Source organism: Cydia strobilella, chromosome Z (genome assembly GCF_947568885.1).
Source record: "Cydia strobilella chromosome Z, ilCydStro3.1, whole genome shotgun sequence".
NCBI classification, from domain to species: Eukaryota; Metazoa; Arthropoda; class Insecta; order Lepidoptera; family Tortricidae; genus Cydia; species Cydia strobilella.
Window position 1 is genome coordinate 22,646,294 of NC_086068.1, and position 27,735 is coordinate 22,674,028.

General features: G+C 37.3%; 1 protein-coding gene across 1 annotated transcript; it reads left to right on the top strand.

Annotated features, from left to right (window-relative positions):
• The first annotated feature begins 993 nt into the window (after positions 1–993).
• On the top strand, positions 994–27,509 carry LOC134754376 (L-lactate dehydrogenase). Its single transcript, XM_063690677.1, has 7 exons — positions 994–1,139; positions 8,907–9,034; positions 16,909–17,026; positions 23,582–23,706; positions 23,809–24,031; positions 24,319–24,560; positions 25,616–27,509. The coding sequence occupies exons 1-7, from the start codon at positions 1,100–1,102 to the stop codon at positions 25,778–25,780; spliced, it is 1,041 nt and encodes a 346-aa protein (XP_063546747.1). The 5' UTR covers positions 994–1,099; the 3' UTR covers positions 25,781–27,509.
• Positions 27,510–27,735: the final 226 nt, after the last annotated feature.

Sequence of the window (27,735 nt, forward strand, 5' to 3'; positions counted from 1 at the left end):
CACCAGGGGTTAAGTCTAGAGCCATAAAAGTGCCTCTGGGCGATAGGTAGAAATGCGGACCAAATATGTCTGTTAAAAAATAAGAAATTAATAGCAGCGGTTAAAACAATGCTCTAAAAGTGTCTGCCATGCTCCAATAGTTTTACAAATAGAGACTGTAGAGACATATTACACTTTACAGTCAAAATTATCTGCCACGTTCTAATTATCTAACATGACTTGTAAGGTCCTCTCCTGCTATTGATGCTGAGTGTACCTAAAAATACGTTGAAATGCTATCCAGAATTAAACAGTGTAAACAGTTTAATTTATAGAGACTCATCAAGACCTTTCTAAATCAGTCACTTCTAATATTTGCTTGGCCGTTTCGTTACTACAAGAAAGTATAATAAAAAATAATGAACAGTGAATCAATTTTTCATCTTACGTCCATGTGACGGTAGCGTAACGGCCAAGCCACATATGTTGACTAAGGTGTAGAGTTTGTGAAGTTAGGGCTTGTAGAGTTAGAAGCTTGGCTCTACACAGACAGCCAGACAGTGCGAGCCTTATGGTTTCATCTTGGCAACATTTTACATGAAAATGTTTTTGGTGGGATGTTTTATTCTTATTTAGTTTATACTTAATTTTAATAATAGTTTATAAGTTTTGTTATTGTATTTATATCTTATTCCTTTTATTAAATAAATACCTGCTTTAATATAAATATGCCTGAACAAATTACGCTATCTAATTCTGGGTGGTATATCTTTAGCTCGGGTGTACCTAGGCTCACTTTGTTCAAAGGATGCGGCGTCCTCGGGTGTTGCAACGTTTCAGGAAAATATAAAATTTATTACACCATGTATGAGTGGTCGCACGTCATCCCCTCAGCGTCGTCACCGTTAACCTCGCAGACACAGGCAGGGCACGCCTCCGGTTCACCGAGGTATCCGTTCATTCTCAGACATTCGGTCGGTTCGTGTACACGTCGCTGGGGCACTCGTAACGTAACCTGAATATACCGCGATCACGACGCTTTCGGAGTGAACGAATCGAAACATCGTCTCTGCTAGAGCTAATACAAATAAAAATATTTATTTCAATTCGAGGATAAAAAATGTCACACAACAATCATACCACCAACGGCGCAGGAAGATGTAAGTAGTTTTGTTTAATATTGTTGAGTTTACAATTTTGCATAATTTGTTTGTTATTTGTTTTTGTTTAATACTCTACTATTGACAGGCACAGCTAATTTTAATCTATATATATAAACGTAGAAGTCCTGGCTGACTGACTGACTGACTCACTTAAATCAACGCCCAGCCCAAACCGTTGGACCTAGAGAGCTGAATTTTTCACAATAGGTAGCTTTTATGACGTTAGTGTCCACTAAGAAGGGGTTTTTCAAAATTCATCCCCTAAGGTGGTGAAAAAGGGGTTGAAAGTTTGTATGGAGATCATAAATTTTTTTGAGCGCGGGACTTGAAACTTCGTATAAAGGCATATTATTAAAATACAAGAAAAGTGATTTCAGCGTTTTTAAAAATTCATAATTCATTCTATATGGGCTAAAAAAGGGTTGAAAGTTTGAATTAATTACAAATACTTTGAAACTTCCTAGAAAGGCATAATAGCCGATTACAAAAAAAAAGTAAAATTGACGTTTTTGGAAATTCAACCCCTACGGGGGTTAAATAGGGGAAGAAAGTTTGTCTTGGGGTTCAAATTTTTTTAATATAAATTTAATAATTATAACAAAAAAACAAGAAAACTCATTTCAGGGTTTTTAAAAATTAATCCCCCAAGGTGGTGAAAAAGGGGTTGAAAGTTTGTATGGAGATCAAATATTTTTGTGAGTGTGGGACTTGAATCTTTGTATAAAGGCATATTATTAGAATACAAGAAAAGTAATTTAAGCGTTTTTAAATATTCATCCCCTAAAATGGTTAAAAAGGGGTTGAAAGTGAATCTATTACAAATGCTTTGAAACTTCTTAGAAAGGCATTGTATAAGATTCCAAAAGAGTTATTTCAACGTTCTTAAAAATTCAACCCCAAAGAGGTTAAAAAGGGGATGTAAGTTTATATGTGGTACAAATTTTCTTTTAAGCTAGGTACTCGAAACTTGGTAAAAAGGGCATTATATTAAAATAGACGAAAACTAATTACTTACACCGTTTTTGAAAAGTTTGTATTAATAGTTTCGGGAGCAAATATTTTTTTTTAAATAGTGGACTTGTAAATCTTCTAAGAAAGTCGAGAGGGATTATATCGGGAACATTTTTTTTCAGTTAGGGTCTTGAAACTTCGTAGTTTGTGAAAGACAAATTTTCTGCGTTGTATAATTTTTAACAAATGATATCTTTTGCTGCATAATGTTCTATATTATGCTCATGTATAATATATAACCACTAACATACAAATCGACGCGTACGAAGTCGCGGGCAACAGCTAGTAGTTTATATAAATACAAATATTTGATTTCTTATTTATTTGCGATGTACCATGATTTCCTACTTGAAATATTGCAAGTAATTGTGCCATTTTCAACCAAAAGGGTACTTATTGTCGCTTGTTAGTAAGGCGCTATTTCCATATAGCTTCAATTGGAAATCAACCTTATCAAGCGACAACAATGTGGTACCTTTTGGTTGAAAACGTCACAATTAAGTACAATACCAAATAGTCGTCTAATTTGTTTAACGCAAACCATAAAATAATTAATTTAAGAAATGGTAAAAATGTAGTTACTAAATACACACACACACTCGCGACTTTAACTTTTGCAAATCGTAAGGGCATATTATTAACCGGACAACTAAAATATTAAACAGGAACTTTCATTGGGCATATAATAATATAATTTGGCCGTGCATTAATATTTTAGAGCCTAAAAATGTATATTGGCTTCAAATACAAGCATCATATTATTAAAAAAACTGGCATCAAATACAAGCCACAAAAACTAATAATTGGGATCTTGAAATGATAGTTTGGCGACTAAATAATAAATTGGCATCTATTATTGCAAAGCGTATGATGTTGTCATATAGTTGTTTACGTTACGCCTAAGTAATCATATTGAGCACATCGTTTCAGGTAGTATTTCAATTGCGGAAGCTGCTAAATTTAATGAATATTGGTTTATTTTTGTTTCACACGATACTATAATTATAACGCCTTTGTATTAACAGCCAGGGTGGACTGCCATGAGGTCATAGTGGAGAAGACCAGCATACTTTATTTTGGCACTTGGTTCGGTTCATAAGTACTAATTCGAGTTTAAGTTAAATCTAAACACGTTTCTCCTAGGCACACTGGTCGTCGCACATAAATCTTTCAAGGTACTCTAAATTCAAAATATTCATATTTCTGAGTAATATAAAATTTTAAAAATTTGAAGTCCTGGGTTAGGTAAGGTTATCGTGATCGTTAGGTGTGATTGTGAGTGAGGCCAGGAGGAGCATGTAAGAATTAACTGGGACTTAAATACTCAAGTAAGTACTGAGAGAACGAAGCGAGCGTACAAATACAAAATGACATATTAAATTCAGGTAATTCGCTCATTAGGTATTTTTCAGGCATAACGACCATTACACTTTTCAAAATTGGGTATTTAGACCATAGTTTATTAAGATTAGGTACTTACATGTTATTAAGATTACCTAAGACCTGAGAATTTATCTTAGGAAGGTAGGTCATTCGTTTATTGGGTGTTATATAGTTTGAATGATCATAAGATTCATAAGGTTCTTTAAAATTTGATATTTCGAGCATAGGTATTTCATTAAGTAGGTAAATCTATTTTTAATACAATTACTCAAAAAGTGCTACTTTACTTTGCTGTTTACATTTATGACATTTAAAAAATATCATTGTTTTTTTGTAGAAATAATAAAAAAAATGGTGCCGATTTTTTTAAATCCCTACACCTACACGCGCACTAGTAGTAGCCTAGTAAAATTATAAAGTGATGTTTGTACACACTTTAACATTCCGTTATTATTCCATAAACATTATCTTGACCACGACATTAATCGAACACCTTAAGTTGTCTACCCATAGGTTCAATGTTTATACGACCACAATAACTTTTTTAGGATCCATTTGTATATTAAAATGACAGCTCGAGTAATGATGGTCGAAATACAAATTTTAAGTGTGCATTTACCTTAATTTGCTATCTAAATATTTTAAAAGAACTTCATTTTTAGTGTTCCGTGCAAACAAACGACAAACGGAACACTTATGGGATCACTTCGGTCTTGCAAATCAGTTAAATGCGTTTTTCTCAGAGACCGTTTGACATAGATACCTAAAATTTTAAACAGTTATAGCAATTACCAACACTAATATTGTAAATAAGTCAAAACAGCTTATTTCTTATTTTAGGGGGTAATTTAGGGGTCGAGAGGGGTAACCTGTTTTTTATTTTATTTGTAAGAATCGAGTGGGGTACCATTAGAAAGCTTGCAAAAAATTGAGTCGATGGACTGATTTTGACTTCATTTTAGACTGCAGTAGTTTCGATAAAAAATGCATTTAAAGTTGCAAGTTTTCATACAAAAAGATTCTCCTCTGTCCTGGGGATTTTCGCAAAAACTATAGCTAACAGGCAGCTAACCAGCCAGTAACCAACTAAATCGAGTATGGAGACGGCGGGAAAATTATCAGATTAACCTTATCTTTATTAGTTTTTTAACTGCAGCTTGATCTTTGGTTACTTAGGTTAAGTTACTAGCTTGGATCAGCTTCTTAGACTGGTAATTTCATATTAGGAAGTCGTTTTAGCGAGAAAGATCTTTACTTAAAACTTTGTCATTGAAATTAATGACTTATGTGTTGGACACAAAGTTTAATTTAACTTGCTTATTTTTGTGGGTTATTTCATTTCTTTGTAATAGTCTACTAAACGCATCAGAGAAAAAAATATCTACAAAATACAAACTTGTTATAATGCAAATAAGCTTTAATTTCGAACGGGCGTTCAAACCAATTTTTGAATTAAGAATTCCGTTCTTCACTGTCGTTTTGTTTTTTTACACAATAAAGAACATAGAGTTAGTAAGACGTATAGAGATAACAAAGTCATTTAATATTTAGGAGAGTACCTATCTAATTCTTTGAAACAATATACACAATATCCCTTTGCATTAAGTACGATGACAGTTCACTATCTGATTAGTCAAATTACTGTCAAGTAAACCTGGATAAAGGTTATGTGATAGACAGATAGGAACCTTATACATATTACAAATGAATGGTCATTTATAGGCACAATATGGTACAACACAGTTTCATCTACTATAAAAGGCGTTTTACCTAGTTAAAACAAATTTTATGTAACACCCCAGTGAAAACCCATTTTCACGAGTAAAACTAGTTTTCCAAACCGCATTTTCACCAGTTGTAACTCGGATTTTTCAAAACTAGTTTTCGCAAAAGTACATGGTGAGACCTAGTTTTGACTTTTCGGGAATACGCATTTTCACTAGGTGAAACTAGTTTTCACGGTAGGTATTCTGCCAGAGATCTGAGCGTCACATTACGTTCGCGGCTACAGGCAAACTCAAATCATATACGCACCTAAATGTCTCAAGTCTTCTTCGTCTTCTAGATAAAATGTATTTTTTCTTATTGCTACTTTCATATACCTCTTATAAAAAATTTCGGTAAAGGGGTATTTGTAAGAAACGAACCTAAGTGACGAAAACTGACTTTCCATTTTGAGCCGCGCCCAGTCTACATGTTTCAAATACTATGTTAATAATTGTCATAGGCTGTTATCATAACATGAGGTTTTATACCTATTTACTGTTTTTGGCGTATTTAGTTTTTCACGTACGTTGTTATTTGTCATGTTTATTGTCAACTTTGACGTTTATTACATTGATTGTCATTTTGGTGTTTGGTAAATAAAGATGTAAAGAGAGAGTTTCGTAAATATATTATCTTTATGCTTACATAAACCAAATGGACCGTTAATAACAAGATTATTATCAATGTGAGTTGGTGGTGTGAATGAGGGTTAAGAATTACAGGCAAGTGGCAACCAGTCTACAAAGCCCATTAGCAAAGCAACACTGGATAACAATCCAAGGTAACTAAGGGACTATAGCGACCCGCCCCGGCTTTGCACTAAACCTTAACAAATTATGCACCTAAACCTTCCTCAAGAATAACTCTATTGATAGGTGAAAACCGCATGAAAATCCGTTTAGTAGTGTTTGAGTTTATCGCGAACATAAGTATATACACACAAACAGACAGACGCGGGGGGACTTCTTTTATAAGGTGTAGTGATTATAGGAGTAAACGGCAGTGGGAAGTCATAATCATAGGTGTCTAAAATAATGCTTTCACTGTATTGGTATCGCTTGATTAGAGGATTTTTTTGTATTTACCTTAATAGCTCTATTACACCCAATACGTCGTTATTACCCAGTCGTCCACTATCGTCTTAAAACCTGTTCGAAATACCTGTCAGCAATGATTATAGCTTTATAGCTAATAAGGCCCTGCATTTCATAGTGTTTGAGATATGCCTAAAATTTAATCGGTCATAACGATGCGTACGATATTAGATGGATTACCTACGCACGGGACACTTGCTACCGCAGTTATGACTGCGGGCTTGGCCAATTTATTAAATTAATAGGTAGTCGTTTTCTTGTTAAAATGTGCTTCACAAATAGTCTCCAATATACTAATTCAGTTGCCAAATAAATAATTGGTACTTGCCTTTAAATAAACGAAAGCTGTAATGGCATTAAAATACTACTCATATTAGAATAATTTGATGCTCCGCTTTAGTTGCCAAAGTATTAATTTTAGTACCTATTTGAATTTTTTTAATTAATTAGTTGACCGGTTAAATACGTGACAATCGTAAGTACCTATAACTGCCATTTGAATAAATCAGCTATTACTCCCTTTACCCCTGTGTGAAATATCTAACCCCCTTCGCGTTATTTTTCATTAAAATCAAGTGGCATTAAAATAATGTTACAAGTAGCACTTTCTATTTCCAATTTCATGCTGTTTTTATAGTAGCCCTTTAATAGCGATGGGTTAAGGTCCGGCGAATAGGAAAATTGTTAAGACTATTGTTAATGTTATTTGATATGAAGGTGGTTTATAGAAACTGGCATTATATTACAATTAAACTCTCATTTCTAATCAGTAAGGTCGATATTTGACCGGATTACTTTGTCAATTGGCTTAAGACTCGTCAAGGGGCAAGACCCTAAAGTGAAGAGTGCGATAACTGGTTTTAATATTATATACAGGTTGATTCATGAGACGTGAGCAGGACTAATCCTGCACACTCAGTAACTGTTGATCACCGTCGTATTTAGTTGAAACATGCCACAGTTTTTCAGATTTTTTAAACTTTTTGGTGAAGACAAATGTAATTCTCTACAATCATGGTAACCATACTGGCTACCATGATTGTAGAAAATTCCACCATGTACCATGGCTACAACACCTAATTAATAAACATAAAACCTAATATTGTCTTCGGTTACCGCGATAGTTACTCATGAAATAAAACTATGAAAACGGATTATATCGCGTATATTGAATTTATAATACATCCCGACGTTTCGAACCCTTTACAGCGTTCGTGGTCAACGGCTGACTGAGGAAAAATTACAAAGTGCAAAAATACCCACATACTAAAATAATCAATATACGCGATATAATCCGTTTTCATAGTTTTATTTCAAACATAAAACCTCTTTGACCGTAATGATAGCATTTTGATTATGAAGAAATAGTTATTTAGGATACAAGTGCGGAAAAGAGGAAATTCGAAACGAGTGGCGATAAATTAAAACACGACCGCAGGGAGTGTTTTAAATCGACACGAGTTGCGAATTACCTATTCGCACGTGTATCGTACAACGTTTTACAGTACATATGGCCCTTTAAACTTTCGACATATGCACGAAAAGTGCTCTTTACGCACTAGTGCAAGAAAGTAGCACCATAAGTACTGTAAATAAACTGTCAAACTACTCAAACTTGAGTGAGATACGAGTTTTCAAAAGTAACCACACTGATGACAGTGATGACACAGAATATCGTTAGTTTAGTACTTATTCTAATTGTAATTTGTTTTTTAACGCGACTATAAAATTAACATTAATCTCACTAATACTGATACGAAACAGTTGCTTGTAATTTACGAAATGCGCAGTGTTGATCCTGCTCACGTCTTCTGAATCACCCTGTATATATAGTAAGGGTCGGTTGCACCAATCAGTTTGTCACCGTTAAATCCTTCTTTACCTACATTATTTTGGTATGGAAAGTTTCATAGCCTGTGGTTGGTCTAAAGCTTGTATTTCGCTTTCTGTGTATTTTTTTTAACTTTATGGTGCACAACAAAAATATTGACTTACTTACTTAAGGGGCCCACTGATTATCAGTTCGCCGGACGATATCGGCCTGTCAGTTAGAACAAAAATTTGACAGTTCCGAACTGACAGGCCGATATCGTCCGGCGGACTAGTAATCAGTGGGCCCCTTACAGTTCATTGTTGAATGACGTTGATCCGTCTGTCAAGTGTGGTTGATGTTGGTCTTTTACTCCAATTAAAGCGTAGATAATTAGAGTGAAAGAGCAATATGCCCGCAATTAGTCAACTTCTGTTTTCGCGGTCTCGGGGGAGGGGGGGGATTTTTTTAATTTACGAGCGATAAAAATTGGGAATCTAGTAGTATTGACCACTCGTTTTCAATTCTATTATAGTTTAATTTAAATGCCTAGTAGTGGAGACATTATTGAACAAAATACACGAAATCGAGCGGTCGAATTTAATAAATCGGCCCCCAGGCCCTAAAACACGCAGTGTATAAGAAGAGCCGTAGACCAGGTAGGTAGTGAAGGAGTTGTGTTGTGTGTTGTTTGTCCAGGTAAGATGGCGACGATCGACAAGCTGTTCACTACGGTGCAGCCGAAGAGCGGCGACACCGGCAACAAGGTGACGGTGGTGGGCGTGGGCCAGGTCGGCATGGCTGCCATCTTCTCCATGCTCACGCAGGTATTAATACGTGGTGCCGTGCCGTGCCGGTATACCTACTTACCTACACTATCTAGTACTGCTACCGCTATACTCATGTCAACTTCTAACTACCAACAGAGACCACATAACATAATAATCGGTCGAGAGCATGTCGGGCCATGCTCAGTGTAGGGTTTCGTAGTTACCATTCTGTAAAAATGGGCCAAACGGGAGCTATTAGTAAGTATCATGTACATTACATTAGTAGCATAAGGAAGTACATTAGTAGCATAAGGAAGTACATTAGTAGCATAAGGAAGTACATTAGTAGCATAAGGAAGTACATTAGTAGCATAAGGAAGTACGTTTGCAGCGCTTTGGATACGTCTTTTTACTAAGAAAAGAAGTTTTTTTCCAATAACTCAAAAACGACTTTTATACGGCATATAACTATATTTATCTCTAGGGATATAACTATTAGTACAATCTGATTAAGTCTCACCTCGAAATCCTTCCAAAGATATGAAATTTGGTATGTATGTTAATTAAAGGTCTCTTTTTCATGTCCACACTATTTGACATTTGGGGACCTCGAGGAATCGCAGCCATCTTGGAAAATGTGTACCATCCGGGAGAAATTTGCGTTTTACTCTAAATATACGTTCTCTATGAAAATATGGTGTAAGGCAATATTAAAGCTTATTAAATTCTACACAAATAAGTCCTAGCACTAACGTTCACGAAACAAAGCCACGGACAGACATACATGGCGAAACTAATAGTTCTTATGGGTTTCTATGTCACTACGAAACCCTAAAAAAACAAGTATTACGGATGTATTCAGTTAATTTTTCCTCTGTAGACTACTCTGAAGAAAAAATATACTTTTCATATCTCATGCTCTGAAAGTGGGTCGTTGTTGTTCTAAAAAGTGAGCAGAAAGTGATACGTTTCTGCTCTATGTAAGTAAATAGTTAAAATAAATCTTCTTGATTTCTTTTGTTGAATTGTATTTACTCGATTTCATAAGGCGGGGACTAAAAGGAATACACAAAAATTATTTTTTTAAACCTTACACTTGCGTAAATGAGCAAAGGCAGAATCACAGAATCTTATATGTATCTATAGGCCACAGTTAAACGTTTGTACGATATAAAATGGGTTTTTAAAGTTACTTAGCACTATATTCATGAAAATAAAATAAAATATAAGATAAAAATTGCTTATTTTATTCATTAACTAGCGACCCGCCCGCCCCGGCTTCGCACGCGTGCAATTCTGATTTATTATACATATAAACCTTCCTCTTCAATCACTCTTTTTATTAAATAAACCGTATCAAAATTCGTTGCGTAGTTTTAAAGATCTAAGCATTGGTACATAGGGACAGACAGACAGGAAGCGACTGTTTTATACTATGTAGTGATTGTTATTTAATATTTAAATTCTTCAAAATACCGTTATAATGTTGGCCGAATGAGTAATGACTATTGGGAGTTTTAGAACGAAAAAGTGAAAAATTTAAAAGTAAGAGACAATCCCGCTGATTTTCATACTAAAATGAACAAATCATTTAAAATTACTGCAGTTTGTTGAAATATGTGTGTTTTCGTGGGGTCCCTTTGGGGGTTTGACATAATTATTGAAAGTCATAATGTAATGATTGTCAGATTATCATTAGTCATAATTCTGAAACCGTTTACTTTTCAGGATTATCGTGAGATTATCCTATAGATAGGTTAGGTTAGGCTAGGTTAGGTTTGTTTTATGGCAATCCTGAAAAGTTACGCGTTTCTGAGAAAAACCAAATTATGACTAACGAAAATTGGGACAAACAATACCTACATTATGACTTAAAACTTTATGGGAATCAATAGAAACCCGTGTTTTAGTAAATATTGCAATCAAAATGCTTTTCGCTAGGGATTATTTATCTTCACACATGTCAAGTCTCCGATTCCAAGTGTCCTAAGGAAAAAATCATGGCCGTAGGTAGATAGGTACTTTAATTACAGATTTTTCAAAATTGCCTTGCCTTGTTTGGTTTCTTTGCGTTTGATCTGAAAAATAGTGTTTAACTCGGGTGAAAGGCACCATTTCCGTCTCCGACTACCTCGAGAGAAATGGGTGCCTTTCAAACCTTAGTTAACAATCTACTATTTAACAATAATTGATTGGCAACAATAATACAAACTTTGTAAATACTAAAAAGCTTGCGTAGAGGCACGGGAGCGTTTTAATCGAATAATAACTATATAATAAAAAGGCTGGGTCACATCTTTAGTACCTATAGGTACTTAATAACAACATTTATGAAATAAGTAGGTACCTAGTTACTAAGTTTACAGCATTTGATCAAACTTCTTATTGCGTGCCAGGCGTATTTAAATGCTTCCTTACTTTTTTAACTAGAATGAGCGTTATCGAGTAAAAATGATTCCTATTTAGTCTCTGAGCTAACCCGCCTCAGAGGTTAGAGATTTGCATTGCAAAATAACAGAGTTGTATTTTTTGACCCTACAGTAAGTAAGCAATGAAATGCCCCCTAAAACACAGAAGTGACAGAAGTCAAGTGTGTGATGCTACCGTAACGCGACGTAACGTTCTGTATCTGTACAGTGACAGTGTATAGTGTACAGTGACAGTGTACAGTGTACAGTGTACAGTGTACAGTGTACACTCCCCACCACTAGTAAAAGCAATGTTTGCGTGCAAGTGCAACACCTTCAAGCTTCAAGGTCAAAGGTGAATCACTTAATATGAGTAGTAGGTAATCCAGTAGCTAACATTATAAAATATATATTTAAAAATTATACTAATATAAACTACCTTTCATTTAATTATTTTCTTTTTAATTTCTACAATTTATTTAGTCTTGTCCTCCATGTTGGCTGTGACGGTGACTTGTGTATAACCTCCGGTTTGTGGTTTTAAAAAGATTACCTAATGAATAGATTCTTCGAAGCAGTTCAGTTTAAAAACAGGATATAGGTAGAATATAGCTACCTATATACCATTACCAATGCACTGAATATCACAATATGTATAACGACCTCTTGAGACATGAGAAGGCTTTCAAAATGCGTCACAAAACTGACAAGTTTTTCCTTTTTTAAGTGTTTTTAAATCGAGTCCTCGTAATTATAGGACGTAAGAATACCTAACTAAAGTTCGCGATCCCAGGGAGCCTCTCCAAACGGCACATTGTGGGAAACACCGATGTGGGTTTAGTGGGGGTGGGGGGACCCACTAAAATAAGATCACCTCTGGATCTTAGTCAAGCGTACCTAAGTAGCTTAAAAGAAAAATATCGATATAATCAATTGTGTAATGGTTCGGAGCTCATGGGACGCATGTACGACTCGCACTTGAATTCATAAGTTTTTTTTTTATTCAACGCCCTGCGGATTAGTTGACAAAAAAATACACGTCATATTGGATAAGGCTGGGGGGGGGGGATAATATCACCATGGGGGGGGGGGGGTCAAAAACTAGCCAAAAACGTATGACGTGTGATTAATGGATGCCCCCTAATAGATTTTCCTGTAACTTTAGAGGACGCAATCTGAGTCAGTTCTGCTCCGACAGAAACATTACCTAATCATATTATTATTTACCTACACTTTACCTGTTTGAGTATCATATTATTATTTACCTACACTTTATCTGTTTGAGTATACTCCTACTACCTATAATATATCTGTCTGTATGTTAACTTTTCACGTTCAAACCGCTGAACCGATTTAGATAAAATTTGGTAGGTAGGAATTTGGTAGGTATGGAGATAGTTTGAGGCCCGAGGAAGGACGCAGCAGAACGCAGATGAACTCGCGGGCCGAAGCTAGTATGTACCTACTGAATTAATTAATCAACCTACCTTTTAATACATTTCATAAATTCATTAAATACTCATCTAGAGCACCTATCTGCAAAAACAATAGTTGTCACGGGGGATATAAATATAAACTTGATACCGCGAGCACAAGAGCAAGTGTATGAGTATAACAATAGGCATACCTACCTGAATATGCTAAGTTCACATGGTATTCTTCCTGGCCTTCTTAAGCCGACAAGATTAGCTAGCTGTCTGGATCATATTATGTAAAAAATACACAGAGCAACGACGACTGCACACACGGCTGCCCTCAACACAACAATAACTGATCATAAAACCGTTATGCTAGACCTGACTTTAATAAGTGCACAACCGCTAAATCTATAGAAAAAACTGATTACGAAAAAGCAACTAAAATATTACTAGAAAAAAACATTAACGAACTACTTTCTAGCAATGATCCAAACATCATTATACAAGAACTTACAACTAAACTTAATGAGTCGCTAAACGAAAGCAAAACAGTGAAAAAAATTCCCAGAAATCGTAGGATCATTAAGCCATGGATAACTCCGGGTATTCTGCGCTGTATCAATAATAGGAACAAAATGCAAATGAAACTCCGATCTGCCCGGAAAATGAGGTCCTGAGGGTCACATTTAAAAGGTACCGGAATTTCACGTGTAATTTAATAAAAAAACTTAAACGTAGTTATGACCGCAATCTGCTGGAAAACACAAAGAAGAACTCAAAATATCTATGGGCATCGATTAAAACTATTACCAATTATAAAGCTATAAAAACAGACAATACTGAGTTACTTAAACACAAATCGGATCCCTTTGACGCCGTTAACCAAGTTAACTACTTCTTTACTAATATTGGGAAAAAGTTAGCTTCAGAAATCCCCACCAATGATAATGTTGCACGTATACTCACTGACACTAGTGCTAGATGTAACAACAGCTCCAATTCGTTTGTTTTATTGGAAACGGATCCCTTGGAAGTTGAAAATACCTTAATGACCTTAAAATCTAATAGCGCAGCTGGCATTGATGGGATACCCACAACATTCCTAAAGACATGCAAATCCTTAATATCCCCTGTGGTTAGTCATCTAGTAAATTTATGCTTCGCTCAAGGTGTCTTCCCCAAACTATTAAAAAAATCACTTGTTACACCGGTTTACAAGAGTGGGAGAAAACAGAGCCAAATAACTACAGGCCAATATCGGTGCTTACGGCATTGTCAAAAATTATAGAAAAAATATTAAATAAAAGACTCATTGACTACTTTAATAAATATAACCTACTTTCAAAATTTCAATTCGGTTTCCGTCAAGGAAAATCAACTGAAGATGCCATTTTAAACCTAACATCCACAGTCTGTAAAGCAACAGAAAATGGAAACAAATGTCTTGCTGTTTTCTTAGGATTAAAAAAGGCATTTGATACGGTGTCTCTTCCCACTCTTGTAAACAAGCTTGAACGCTATGGCATCAGGGGCAAGCCGCTGGATGTTCTGGGTGACTACCTCCGGGACCGTACCCAAAGTGTCAGAATAGGAAACTACACTAGCACGGACGCAGAAGTGACGTTTGGTGTCCCTCAGGGCAGTGTCCTGGGCCCGACCCTGTTTCTTGTCTACATAAACGACTTGGCAGACAAGCTAGTTCAAGACGGACATATAATTTTGTATGCGGACGATACTGTAGTTTTGTTCGTTGGTCAGAACTGGGAAACGGCCTTTGACGCTGCTGAGAGGGGCCTTTACAGGATCAGTTTGTGGCTGAGAGATAATCTACTTACGCTAAACAAAGAAAAATGTAACTACATATGCTTCTCAAAAAATTCTAGAACACACCCTTAAAAAAATCTTAACCTAAAAATTCACGGATGTAACTATTCAAATAACACTACTTGCCACTGCACACCTCTAAATAAAGTAGCATCTACGAAATACCTAGGGATCATCATTGATCAACGACTATCTTGGCACGAACATATAGAATACATAACTGCCCGCATAAGAAAACTAGTATGGTTATTTAAAATCTTAAGACATGTAGCCGATACAACTCTTTTACAACAAATATATACAACGCTAGCGCAATCTATAATGTGGTACTGCATACCAGTTTGGGGAGCCGCAGACAAAACTAAATACCTGGAAGTAGAGAGAGGGCAGAGGTACTTACTAAAAACTATGTACTTCAAGCCTCGAAGATACCCCACTACAGAACTGTACGCACAATGTAAGGCACTTAGTATGCGTAAATTGTACATAACCGCTGCGACCTTAAAACTCCACAGCTCTTTTACTAACCCAAAGAAGGAATCACAGAGCTGTACCTGAGACCAGATGTAAATCAGCCTTTGCAAGGAGGCAATACGAGGTTCAATCTGCAGTTATATATAACATGATAAATAAGGAACTTAATATACACTCGCTAAATAACTATGAATGTAAAAAAAGCAATAATTAAATGGTTAAGTGCACTTGACTATAAAGCTACTGAAGATATAATTCGTAAATAAAAACTTAAAATAAAACGACACACACACACACACACACACACACACACACACACACACACACACATACACACACACACACACACACACACACACACACACACACACACGCATGCACTCACACGATGATTAAAATAGATATGTAAGAATAATTTTAGCTATGTAAATATGTAAAATTAATAAATGTAAATGTAGTTGTTAATTTGGCAAACTAGTTAATTCATTATAAATTTATAATGTTAATGTTAACTTTATTTACTTCTCTTAGTATAGATTTAAAAAAAAAAATGTAATTCTGGAAGAGCGAGGTCTCCTGATACAGGTACTTCATACCTAATAGGAGGACTCGACCACTATGTATTTACCAACTAAGATTGAAATGAAATAAATTATTATCTTATCTTATCTTATCGACTAGACGGAGTAGTCATGCAGGTCATATACATATCATCATCATAATTGGCCTTATCGTCTGTTTTTGCAGACTATTTATGGTCTAGGTAACACCACAAAGACAGATATATTATCTAGATAAGTATTCTATAAATATATGTACCTACTTAGTAGGTACCAACTTTCGAAATGGGTAGGTACCTAATGAAGGTAAACATTGCAATTGATCTTAAAATAAACAAAAAAAAATAGTATCACTCGATAACTGCTTCTCTCTCGATCCTCTTTAAGAACGGAATGAAAGGATTATTTGTATAACAGCTTGCTTGACGATGACGACACAATTAACCGAAGCTGCGAAGTAAGTATGTATGATATGTATCGCAAGCTCGCGCGCCCGCCGCTCGCTCCCTGCCTAGTGCCTACACAGTGCACGCTGTCTGTGTTTTATTGCGACGTCTGGGAATCTCGTGCAAACGTTTCTTTTATTTCTTCATTTTCATGAATATGTATTTAGAAAACAATAAAACAGACTGTAAATTTAAGATGAAACAATAACAGTTTTTCTCTCAATCGTACCTACAGTCGCCATCAGATATATCGTAACGGCCGAGGTGCTCAAAAATATCTGAATGCGCACTCTAACGCCTTGACAATATAGTTGTGTTCAGATATGTGTGAGCGCCTTGGGCGCTTCGAAGTAATGTATATTCTGATGGCGACTGTACCGTAAGAAACATCATTTAATTCTATACACATGCAGTTGCTGTTTTCAAGCTTATAAGCTAATTTATTGTCACAATGTTTGAAACAAAGGAAAACACTACGTACCTTACTAGTTGCTCTGTGAGCTGTAGACCTCGCGAGTATAGCTTAGAACTCAATAAATGTACGGTTCCGCCATTTAAAAAAAAAACGACCAAAAAAAACTTGATAATCATCGAGCCTGCTCACAAAATTTCACGAGAGAATCGGTTGAGAATTGCGGTTTGTAGAGGCAGAGAACATCCGGACATACTTAAGTGTTTGCCTAAACTGAAACCTTCGCTAACGCTCCGTCAATTATGGCGGCAATGGTTACGTTTTCTGAAAACGTTCCATGTTATTACTGTTTATGTGATGTGTTTTTAAAAAAAATAGTGAATGTACAGGGCGTGACCAACAATGTGGCGCTCGTGGACGTGATGGAAGACAAGCTGAAGGGGGAGATGATGGACTTGCAGCACGGCTCCGCCTTCATGAGGAACGCCAAGATACAGGCCAGCAAGGGTGAGATACAGGTTCCATATTAACAGCGTGCTTCTGACTTGATCGTTGATCGCATTTGAGCTGGTTACAATTAAATTAATTTAACCAATTGCCTGATCCACAAAAGTGAATTTAGACTTGTGATGGTACTTAAATATGTGGGCAACTAGGCACTTGACTTAGTTTGTTGCTGACGTTGGCGAACAATCATCTCATATTTATTATACAAAGAAATATAAAGTTCGTTTATTTACCCAAAATATATGTTTACAAATTCACATCTTACAAATAGGCTAAATGATCATATAAAACCTTAAAAATTATCCAGTTTGTATATAAAATATTCACAACACAGGCTTCGCCAAATGCAAATCAGCAACATATATGCTTATACAAAGTACCTACTAACTTAATTCCGTAACCTCAACTACTTATTTTACCTGTAACAATGTACCTATATAATATTTTATCTCAATAATATATTGATATAATGTTTTTCATATTATCTATATATATATTACGCGAGGCCGATTTTTGTTCATCCGATCAGATCTACAGTCATGGTTCGTTTTTAATAAATTATATGTCATTAGATTCGTCTCATGCTACAGATTTGCAATAAGCTCTTAGTTTATTGATTTTTTCCCGAAAAAGTACTAAAAAGTTAATTTGAAAAAATGTACCACGTGACCTTTGTTCTGACTTGAGATTGAATTGAACTAACCCATTCACCAACCAATCCATTCAAATATTTGTTTTGAGACTGTAACATGCATACACCACACTAAAAATTATATTAAAACACCATAAAATTTTATTATTGTGTTTGACAACATGTCAGACATGTGTCATCCACATCAAAGAGCATATAATCACTACGTTCTAATCCACATCGTACTCATCAAAATGACACATGTTTATTTTATTGTTGCTTTGGCACATAGAAGGTAGGATCCTATAGAAGTAGCGTACCGCGTGCGCCCGTGAGGGACAGAATTTGTAGCCCACCAGGCCACCATAAACCATACAAATCGGTGGGGAAAATCATCTATATTTACTTCAAAAAGCACGTACGGCGAGGTTTGTTCTTATGAGGATGTTAAATGATGTCGGATCTTTTAGGTAAACGGTCAGCCAATGGGGTTGGCAACTGTCAAAGGTTTGCAGAGATGGCGCCATCATAGCTTGCCCCTTTTTCTATAAGATTTGGCTTAAAGGGCTGGCATCCAGGGCATTAAAAAAACAAAAATTTTACACAATTCTAGGGATTGACAGGGCAAGCTATGCTGGCGCCCTCTGTTAATTATTTCGACCGGCCAACCCCATTTTCCGCATCGGTCCGCGCCCTTGGTGCAGTGCGGCGCATGTGCGATCGTGTGTAAAAGCCGTAACAGACTACCGCACCGCACCGCGATCTTGGTGCGCCACACCCATAAGTGAGAGTGAGAAAGAGAATATCTCAAAAAGCCGTATTGGTGCGGTCAAAATATCTCTTTCTCGCTCTAACTTATAGCTGCGTCCTTAACGTATGTACAGTGACAACCTTGCACACTATCGATACGTGCCTCGCACCGCACCAAGGCTGCGGTGAGGTGTGGTAGTCTCTAACGGCTTTTACGATAGTCTGTTAAATACGGCTATAAAGCGGCTAACACATTACCGGACCGCACCAAGGTCATTGTGTGACGCACCCATAAGTAAGAGCGAGAAAGCAATATCTCTTTCTCGCTCTTACTTATAGGTGCATCGCACAATGACCAGTGCGGTGCGGTAATGTGTTAGGCGCTTAAGGTGGGCTGCCGTACGCCGAGAGCGAGAAAGAGATATTTTGACGGTATCAAGGTCGCGGTCCAGTCGTTGTACATACTTTCAAAAAAGTAAATTAAAAAAAAACAAAATTAGGTTCAAGGGCCTGACACTCTTTGATAGAGAAAGATAGTCTTATTGCGATTCCTATAAGAGGAAAGAGAAAATAGTGCCATGCTTTATCTTTATCACCGACCGGGCATTTTTTCATGGTCGGGTTTGCTATGATGGCATAACCCGACCATGAAAAAATGCCGAATGAAATGGAGGCGATGGCGAAATACCGAAATTTATAAGAGTGAAAGAGAAAAAACCGGCCAAGTGAGAGTCGGACTCGCCCACCGAGGGTTCCTTACTTTTTAGTATTTGTTGTTATAGCGGCAACATAAATACATCATCTGTGAAAATTCAACTGTCTAGCTATCACGGTTCGTGAGATACAGCCTGGTGACAGACAGACGGACAGCGGAGTCTTAGTAATAGGGTCCCGTTATTACCCTTTGGGTACGGAACCCTAAAAAGGATTATGCTGCCATACATGAAACTGTCAATACATGAATATGTCTTTCTCTTACCCCTGGTCGCTCGGTTTCATGTCTATAACTACGTGTATATACTAAGTCTATTATTAGGTCAGAGGGTCTACCGCGAAAACCGAAATTCGCAAATTGCGGGGATCTTTCTCTTTTACTCCAATGAAGGCGTAATTAGAGTGACAGAGAAAGATGCCCGCAATTTGAACTTCGATTTTCGCGGTATAGCCCAGACACGGAATGTTTGTAAGATGTTTGTAAACTTCAGTCTCATGAATAATAGGAAAAAAAGAATTAAATATAAATTATACTCTAGCCCTATGAAATTTTAGGCATGAGAGCCAAATGACAAGAAGGCATCCTATCCACGAAATCTTGATTTACCGTATCATATCGCGATCGCGTATCATATTTTTTAGTTTAGAAAGATGCGAAAAGATAGACAATAATTATGTCCTTTTTGCATCAAAACTAACGATCACAAAACATGCTGGTAGGTGCTACGCGACCGAAATATAATACGCTAAAATTATACAAACGTGTCGCCATTTTATAAGAAACTAGCTTTTGCCCGCGACTTCGTCTGCGTGGAATTAGTAATTTGGGTATCTTAATTCTTAAACAAATCTGCTTTTTAATCCATCCTTTTTTCACCCCCAAATTGGTCCACACTATACATTTCCACCCCATTTTTTACACTGATGATTTTGGGTATAAAAGTTATTTTCCCACAGCTCAAACCATCCCCATACCAAGTTTCATCTAAATCGGTTAAGCGGTTATTGATTCCCCATACAAATTTCCACCCCCCTTTTTACCCCCTTGAGGGGTGACTTCTGGGATAAAATGTACCCTATGTCCTTCCCCGGGACTCAAACTATCTGTATACCAAATTTCAACTAAATCGGTTTAGCGGTTTAAGCGTGAAGAGGTAACACACAGACAGACAGACAGACTTTCGCATTTATAATATTAGTATGGATAAATTATGTATAAGATTTCATATTCTGTGGGTATAGTCAGCATCAAATAGATAGTGACAGCCAGTGATTCATCTGAAGACGTCACATTTCCTGATTTCATTAAGCGTTCAGTCTTAGGCTGCCTGTCCACAGGAGCGGAGCGAGGTGGCGGAGCGATGAGCGAGGAAACATCTCCGCTCTGAAATTTTAATGAAATTCTATTGCTGGATATTTTTCCCGCTTACCGCTCCGCTCCAGTGGACAGGCAACCTAACTTTTAGAACCATACCCTAGCGGCGTGTTGACGCCGCAACGGGTCTCTAGTAATTATATATAGCCTATATATATATATATAGGCTGGGAAGTACCTACGAGTATCAAGTTTCGGGCGCGAAGTAGCTCTTTTTAGGGTTTCGTACCCAAAGGGTAAAAACGGGACCCTATTATTAAGACTCCGCTGTCCGTCCGTCTGTCCGTCTGTCACAAGGCTGTATCTCAGAAATACATCAAAGATGATGTATTTCTGTTCCCGCTTTAACAACAAATACTGAAAACAGAAAAAAAATCCCATACAACAAACGTGATTTTTTTGCCGTTTTTTGCGTAATGGTACGGAACCCTTCGTGCGCCAGTCTGATTCGCACTTGGCCGGTTTTTTACTTTCCATTTCACATATATTTGTGACACAGCTGCATCTGTAAGCAATATTTGCTTTTTGGTTCGTTATGACATTCTGCCACTACACCTATAAAAAAAAACAATAGACGTTGTTTGCTCAGCGTTGGGCAAAAAGGACAAGAACTGGTGACAGTCGGACAGACGGACGGACGGATGGACAGCGAAGTCTTAGTAGTTTTTACCCTTTGGGTACGGAACCCTAAAAACGATTTAAACTTAGTTATGTGGCTAAAAAGCCAGGCAGACGGATGCAAGGCGAAAACATCAAATATACATAAATATATACGTGTAGGCAAAGAGGATTAATAAGATAGAGCGGTACTGTCATAGTAAATTTTGTAACCGCTGTAAATTCACTGCCATCTATCGACATACTTTAAAACTAAAAATTAAGATTTATAAAAATACGTTAAAATGTATTTAAACATGGATAAATGTTTTTTTTATTTGCATTAATTATTTTTATATGATTTTGACCCATGTTCTTTCACTGATATGCGTTAAAATTATAAATAACAAAAGAAACCGTCAACGTCCTCTATACGAGAGTAGGCCAAAACTAGTGGCGCCCTCTGATCGAGAATCATATTTTCGTGATTTTCTAGGCACGTTTTTTCCTTAGACTGTATCCATCTATTACGGAGTTATACCTATCTTTGGCGTAGGTAATACATGTGTAAAATATACGTGTGATAAAGATAGGTATTCCTAGGTGTTAGTTATATTTTGTATCTAGTTTACTTTCAGTTTCTCTAGAAATAAAACTGATTTCGGGGAGATTTATTTATTTATTTATTTCATGAAAGAAATGCGCATCCCTGGTGCGGCGGGTGCGGGATAGCCGCAACAGCATCCTGGCCATGATACTCGTAGCAGATAGGATTGATTGTCCTTATACTCGTATATACGACATTGCTGCAGTCTGCAGTGTGCACATCTCTAACAATGCTCAAGTAGTTCGCACTGTTGCAATGGAGTATTTAATTATTTGTTTATGATACTTGCATTGCAACTATATAAGTAAATACCTTAGATATAAGAATACTAACGTAGATAATAAGATGATGAGCTATTATGCTACTAACCATGTATTATGAATCTGTTATTTGAAATAAATGATTTATTGAATTGAGTTGAATTGCATTTTGTGAGAAAAGCACTATGGTATACATACATCGGCGTGAAAAGGGGTTGTGGCCTCATAACTATTCGGCCTCACTACGTTCGGCCGTCTACGCCGGCCACCCCTTACTTCCCAGCCTCTGTAATATACTGTTACAGTTATTTCCGAGGGGTTCTAAATATTACCAGAAACAAATATAAACACTCAATGAGAGTAACAAAGCTTTATTGACTACAGAATAGGTAACCAGAAATTGCCGGAACCCGGACACTCTTTTAATAATATTCTACCAGTAATTACATTTATACTTTAATTACACAGTACATTTATACTTAAATTTTACCTTTACTTATGGCTACACAAATAAATAACCGGCTAGCTTCTGTTGCACAGGACTCTACGGTAAGTACTTATTATTTAAACTATAGCTTCAGGGAACAAATAGGGGTTTAGCGAACTCTTTTAAGTAATTTGGTAGAAACGGCGAACTGCGGAACTAAATTTTAACGTTAAATAGATATGTAGGGCGCCAGAGACCGTCGAACCGGTCCCGATTTACACGGTAAGAATAGGGTTGATCTAACCTCAAAGGTGGCAATTTACCACAACCGCCACGTCACGGAGCCTTGACGTGGAGATACGAAGCAGCCAGCGTCAGCTTGCTGGATATCGTGATTACCGGAGTATCCAGCCAGACGCATGCGGCGGGCGCTAGCGCCTAACGGGCGGCTACGCGGTAACCCTGTAATTATTGTACAACTCGTAAGGAATACCAACATTTTACGGACGGAAAAAAATCCCGTTAGCACCGTAGGACGGAATTTGCCTAAGATTTGAATTTGGAACACTAGCACAATTCGACAATCAGCCTATGCGACTTTCGATTTACATGGAACCTACTTGGAGTCAACCAGGTTTCTAAAAAAATGTAGAACTCACCTGCTGGTGGACAAAAGGCCTGCGTGGGCATGCATAATGCCTTACTTCGACACCGGGCCACGCGATAGACCGCCATACAAATACGAAGTTTTAATGACGGCATTTTAAGCCGGGGCTGAAAAGATACAACACGTAATTAGGAAAGCACTTCCTTTTAGCAAAATAAATCACACAACCACTAAAACACTTACTCAAATGGGCGATCATGCCCGATTTCATCTTGCTTAGCCGATCTCGGCTTAAATCAATTAAAATCTCCCCAAGAAATATTATTATTATATTCGATATGGAAAAAAAAAATGAAATTTTGTTGTTTTAATACTATAACAAAGGCCATCATTCGTCTTAAAGCGTTTAAATTCATTCTAATAATAGTACCTAGCTGTTATAAAGCGTAATTTTACTTAATATCGTTTTGAACTTAACTGTAGCATAGATTATAAAATCTGGGGGCACGGCAGTGCCCCCGCCAAGTCGAGTAGTTCTTACTGTAGGTGCTTGTTAACGTGTGTATGATAAAATTATTATCATACAGATTATTCAATATCGGCGGGCTCGAAGATTTGCATCGTGACGGCGGGCGTGCGGCAGCGCGAGGGCGAGACCCGTCTCGACCTGGTGCAGCGCAACACCGACGTACTCAAGCACATCATTCCTCCGGTTCGATACACATTTATCTACCTATATTTAGTGTAATCAATCAGTTATTATAAATTACTTTTAGGTAGTTGTTATCCAATGACCTGTCTATTTGTGATGCAGCTAGTGAAGTACAGCCCGGACGCGATCTTCCTGATCGCCAGTAACCCGGTGGACATCCTGACGTACGTGACTTGGAAGCTGAGCGGGCTGCCCAAGCACCGCGTCATCGGCTCCGGCACCAACCTGGACTCGGCGCGCTTTCGCTACCTGCTCTCCGAGAAACTCGGCGTCGCCACCACCTCCTGCCACGGGTACATCATCGGCGAACACGGGGATTCCAGCGGTTAGATTTTCAAAATATATGCTCTACCTATTTTAAAAATTCACGTGGAATTTGTGAGAAGATGTTCTGAAATTACTCACGTTTTGACTACATATTTTAAAAAGTTACGTTTTAAGCATAGGTACATTGTAATTTTTTTATCATTTTCTTGACACGTTGTGCTGGCGATGAATGAGTTTGCTCTGCAAATGATTGTACGAAACGCAGCACTAAAAAGGTTTCCTGATTGTTGTAGATATACAACATAGAACCCAAGCAATAAAGTTGTGAACCGGACTTATTTACAGTTCCGGTATGGTCCGGCGTGAACATCGCCGGTGTCCGGCTCAGCGACCTGAACCCGAAGATCGGCACCGACACCGACCCCGAGCACTGGAAGGACACGCACGGCGCGGTGGTGAAGAGCGCCTACGAGGTCATCAAGCTGAAGGGCTACACGTCGTGGGCCATCGGCCTGTCGCTCTCGCAGCTGGCTCGCGCTATCCTTACCAACGCCATGAGCGTCCACGCCGTTTCTACTTACATCAAGGTAAATTCTTTGATTGTTGTTTATTTAGAAACAATTTTTTTCGTTTCCCTGTTCTTGACTGGATTCACTGGATTAGGTAGGTACTGAAATAAAAGGTACCTATTCAATAAGGATCGCTTACCTACGAGTAAACATAATCAGCATCAACAGGTAGTTATCGATGATCTGATCCACTAGCAGCGCTAGGTGCAATAACCTTTATTTCTATTACTTAATACAATCTTTACAAAGTATTTTTGTGAAAAGAGCAATAAAATGGTTTATATTGCCGCAGCTAATCCACACCTTATTCTGTGATGAAATGCGCTTCAACTAGCACACACTGCGATTCGCGCTTCTACTAGCACACACTGCGATTCGCGATTCGACTAGCACACACTGCGATTCGCGCTTTAACTAGCACACACTGCGATTCGCGCTTCAACTAGCACACACTGCGATTCGCGCTTCGACTAGCACACACTGCGATTCGCGCTTCGACTAGCACACACTGCGATTCGCGCTTCAACTAGCACACACTGCGATTCGCGCTTCAACTACCTAAAACAATGTCAAAAATGACAAGTTTACAATGTTTATTCCAGGAAGTTATTATAGGTAGTTACCAACTTAGTTGCTTCTTCGTTGTCTCTACATCGTTTGTGATCCGGTTCCTTTAAGTATGTTAGCAAATTGGGATGAATGGCAGTGCTAAATTTTATGGACAGAAAAAATCAAACACAATACCTAAAAGATTACAAAAATTTTGGTAGGTCTACCATTAGGTAGGTACCTATATCCCGTTCAATGGTTCCATTACATTTCAATGAGAATGAATGTTTTAGGCAGGTACTTATTTTATGGTCCAAATAGCATTCTTCTTGTATTTCCTTACATATAGCCTTTTGGGCTTTGAGCACGAATGTCAGGCTTTAATTCTTGTACCTATTCTTGTTTAACTTTCTAGCTTTTGTATTGTTTGAATGTGTTTGGTCCCGTATAGACTTTGATCCTCGGAAAACAACAAGATAGATTGACACCGTTCTTTTTTACAAACCAATTGTTATTGAGTTTAGGGCGAGCATGGTGTGGAGGAGGAGGTGTTCCTGTCGCTGCCGTGCGTGCTGGGCAGCGGCGGCGTGTGCGACGTGGTCCGCCAGCCGCTCACCGTCGAGGAGGCGGCCGAGCTGCGCAACTCCGCCGCGCTCATGGCCAACGTGCAGGCCGGCATCAACTTCTAAACTTACTACCAACATCAACAATCCTCACCTAACTCAGTGCGCAGAAACGCACTTTATATTTAAACTAGACTAGAGCAATGACCTACCTACTACTTTTTTGTGTGCTACTCTGCAGCGGCGCCACCATCAATTAATTATTGTGGTAATATGATGTGCCTGAATCGTACATCATGTACCTAGGTATAATGTACATTATAATGTACATGCTACACGCGAAATAAATGTGTAGTTATCTACAAATAAAAAATATCTATAGGGTGGGCCAGTGATAAATTATCTTTTCGTATTGACGTCTTTCGTTAAAATACATTTATCGTTGGCCCATCCTATATTTAGAAAAATATAGTAAAAATACATGGCAGCATTACATTCATTCTCCCGATATATTTTTGGACCACTCTTATGAGTGGACAAGGAATCTAAAAATCGAAACCAAAGATATTTTGAAACTTATTAGGAGTAAACTTACTTGTATACATCATATTGTACCTATTGGAGGCATTTTATTTATTTTGGTACAGTCAGAACTTAACACCAGGCGCAGGTAGTTGAGGCGGATGCATCCTTTGGCGCCCATTGGGAGAAGTCCCACCAGGGAAATGGGGACAACTGGGAAGGAAACATTCCCAGTCAGTTGTTATCACGGGGACAAGTAACTGTAGAACTTTCTTTGCAGGTAGTAGCACGTGTGGTTTTACTTAATAGACAAAGGATTAGCCGTTCGGGGCCAGCTCCAAAACGAACGACTAGGTATACAGGAAAATCGAGCTTCTATTGTCGCGCCATTGTTTGACAATTGTATTTTAGTTTTTTGATCGCCACAGTCGGCCATGGGCGTTATATAAAATAGTCGTGGCAATCAAAGGATTAAATATTTTTTACATCCTTACATAAGGGTTTTTCTTGGGCAGGGCTTGTTGTTGCAACCGATTTATAAATTGGTGAAGGCTCTCTAAATTCCTAAATGTACTGTGTGTGTGTGTGTGTGTGTTCTTTATTAAATTTGCTGTAAGATCAGATGTATGAACAAGTGAAGATATTTTTTTTAAATATAATGTAGTAGTAGTAGTCAATTTGTTACCGATAAATTCTATAATAAACAGATCGTTAACACAAAATAAGCCGTGAGTATACAGAAATCGTTATATAATTGTATGAAATTGTTACAATACCTATTTATTTATTTATTTTATTTATATGAGCCTAGGGTGTCCCACTGCTGGGCAAAGGCCTCCCTCCCCCCTTTCCACGTATCCCGGTCTTGACCCGTCTCTCCCACCAGTTCCTGTCAAAGGCGTCAAGGTCTTCTCGATACCTAATCCTGATATAGATATAATATATGTAAGTACCTTATGTATATATTTTATACAAGCTTTTATTTCATAATCTAAATATGTATATGAATTCGTTCGTCTGATTGTTTATCATATTTATAGTAAATAATTATTGCCACAAATTAATGTCCAGTTTAATTAAAACTAGCTACTAATAATAGACGATGTTTATTGTATCAGTTAGCAGCACTGATACAATAAGCATCATCTATTATTTTCTCAGTATTTTTGTACATTTTTTAAATCTTACTAGTAAGTTTTGTAAAACCTAGTCAAGATGACAAGTGTGAAAAACGTGTACCTATTGATTGCAGTATTTATATCATTAAGTTTATATTATAATTTTAAGTTCCGAATTTGTCCAAGGCATTTTAATAAATATAAATCTTAAACAACATTTTATTTTACCTGTGCACGTGATATAAATTCATTAAGTTTATATTATAATTTTAAGTTCCGAATTTGTCCAAGGCATTTTAATAAATATAAATCTTAAACAACATTTTATTTTACCTGTGCACGTGCATGCTACAGTTAGGTACATCGATAAAACGCTAACTTGGACAAAATTATGCTTGATCTTCCTAAAATTATAGAATTTGTCCATTAAATAGTCCCTAG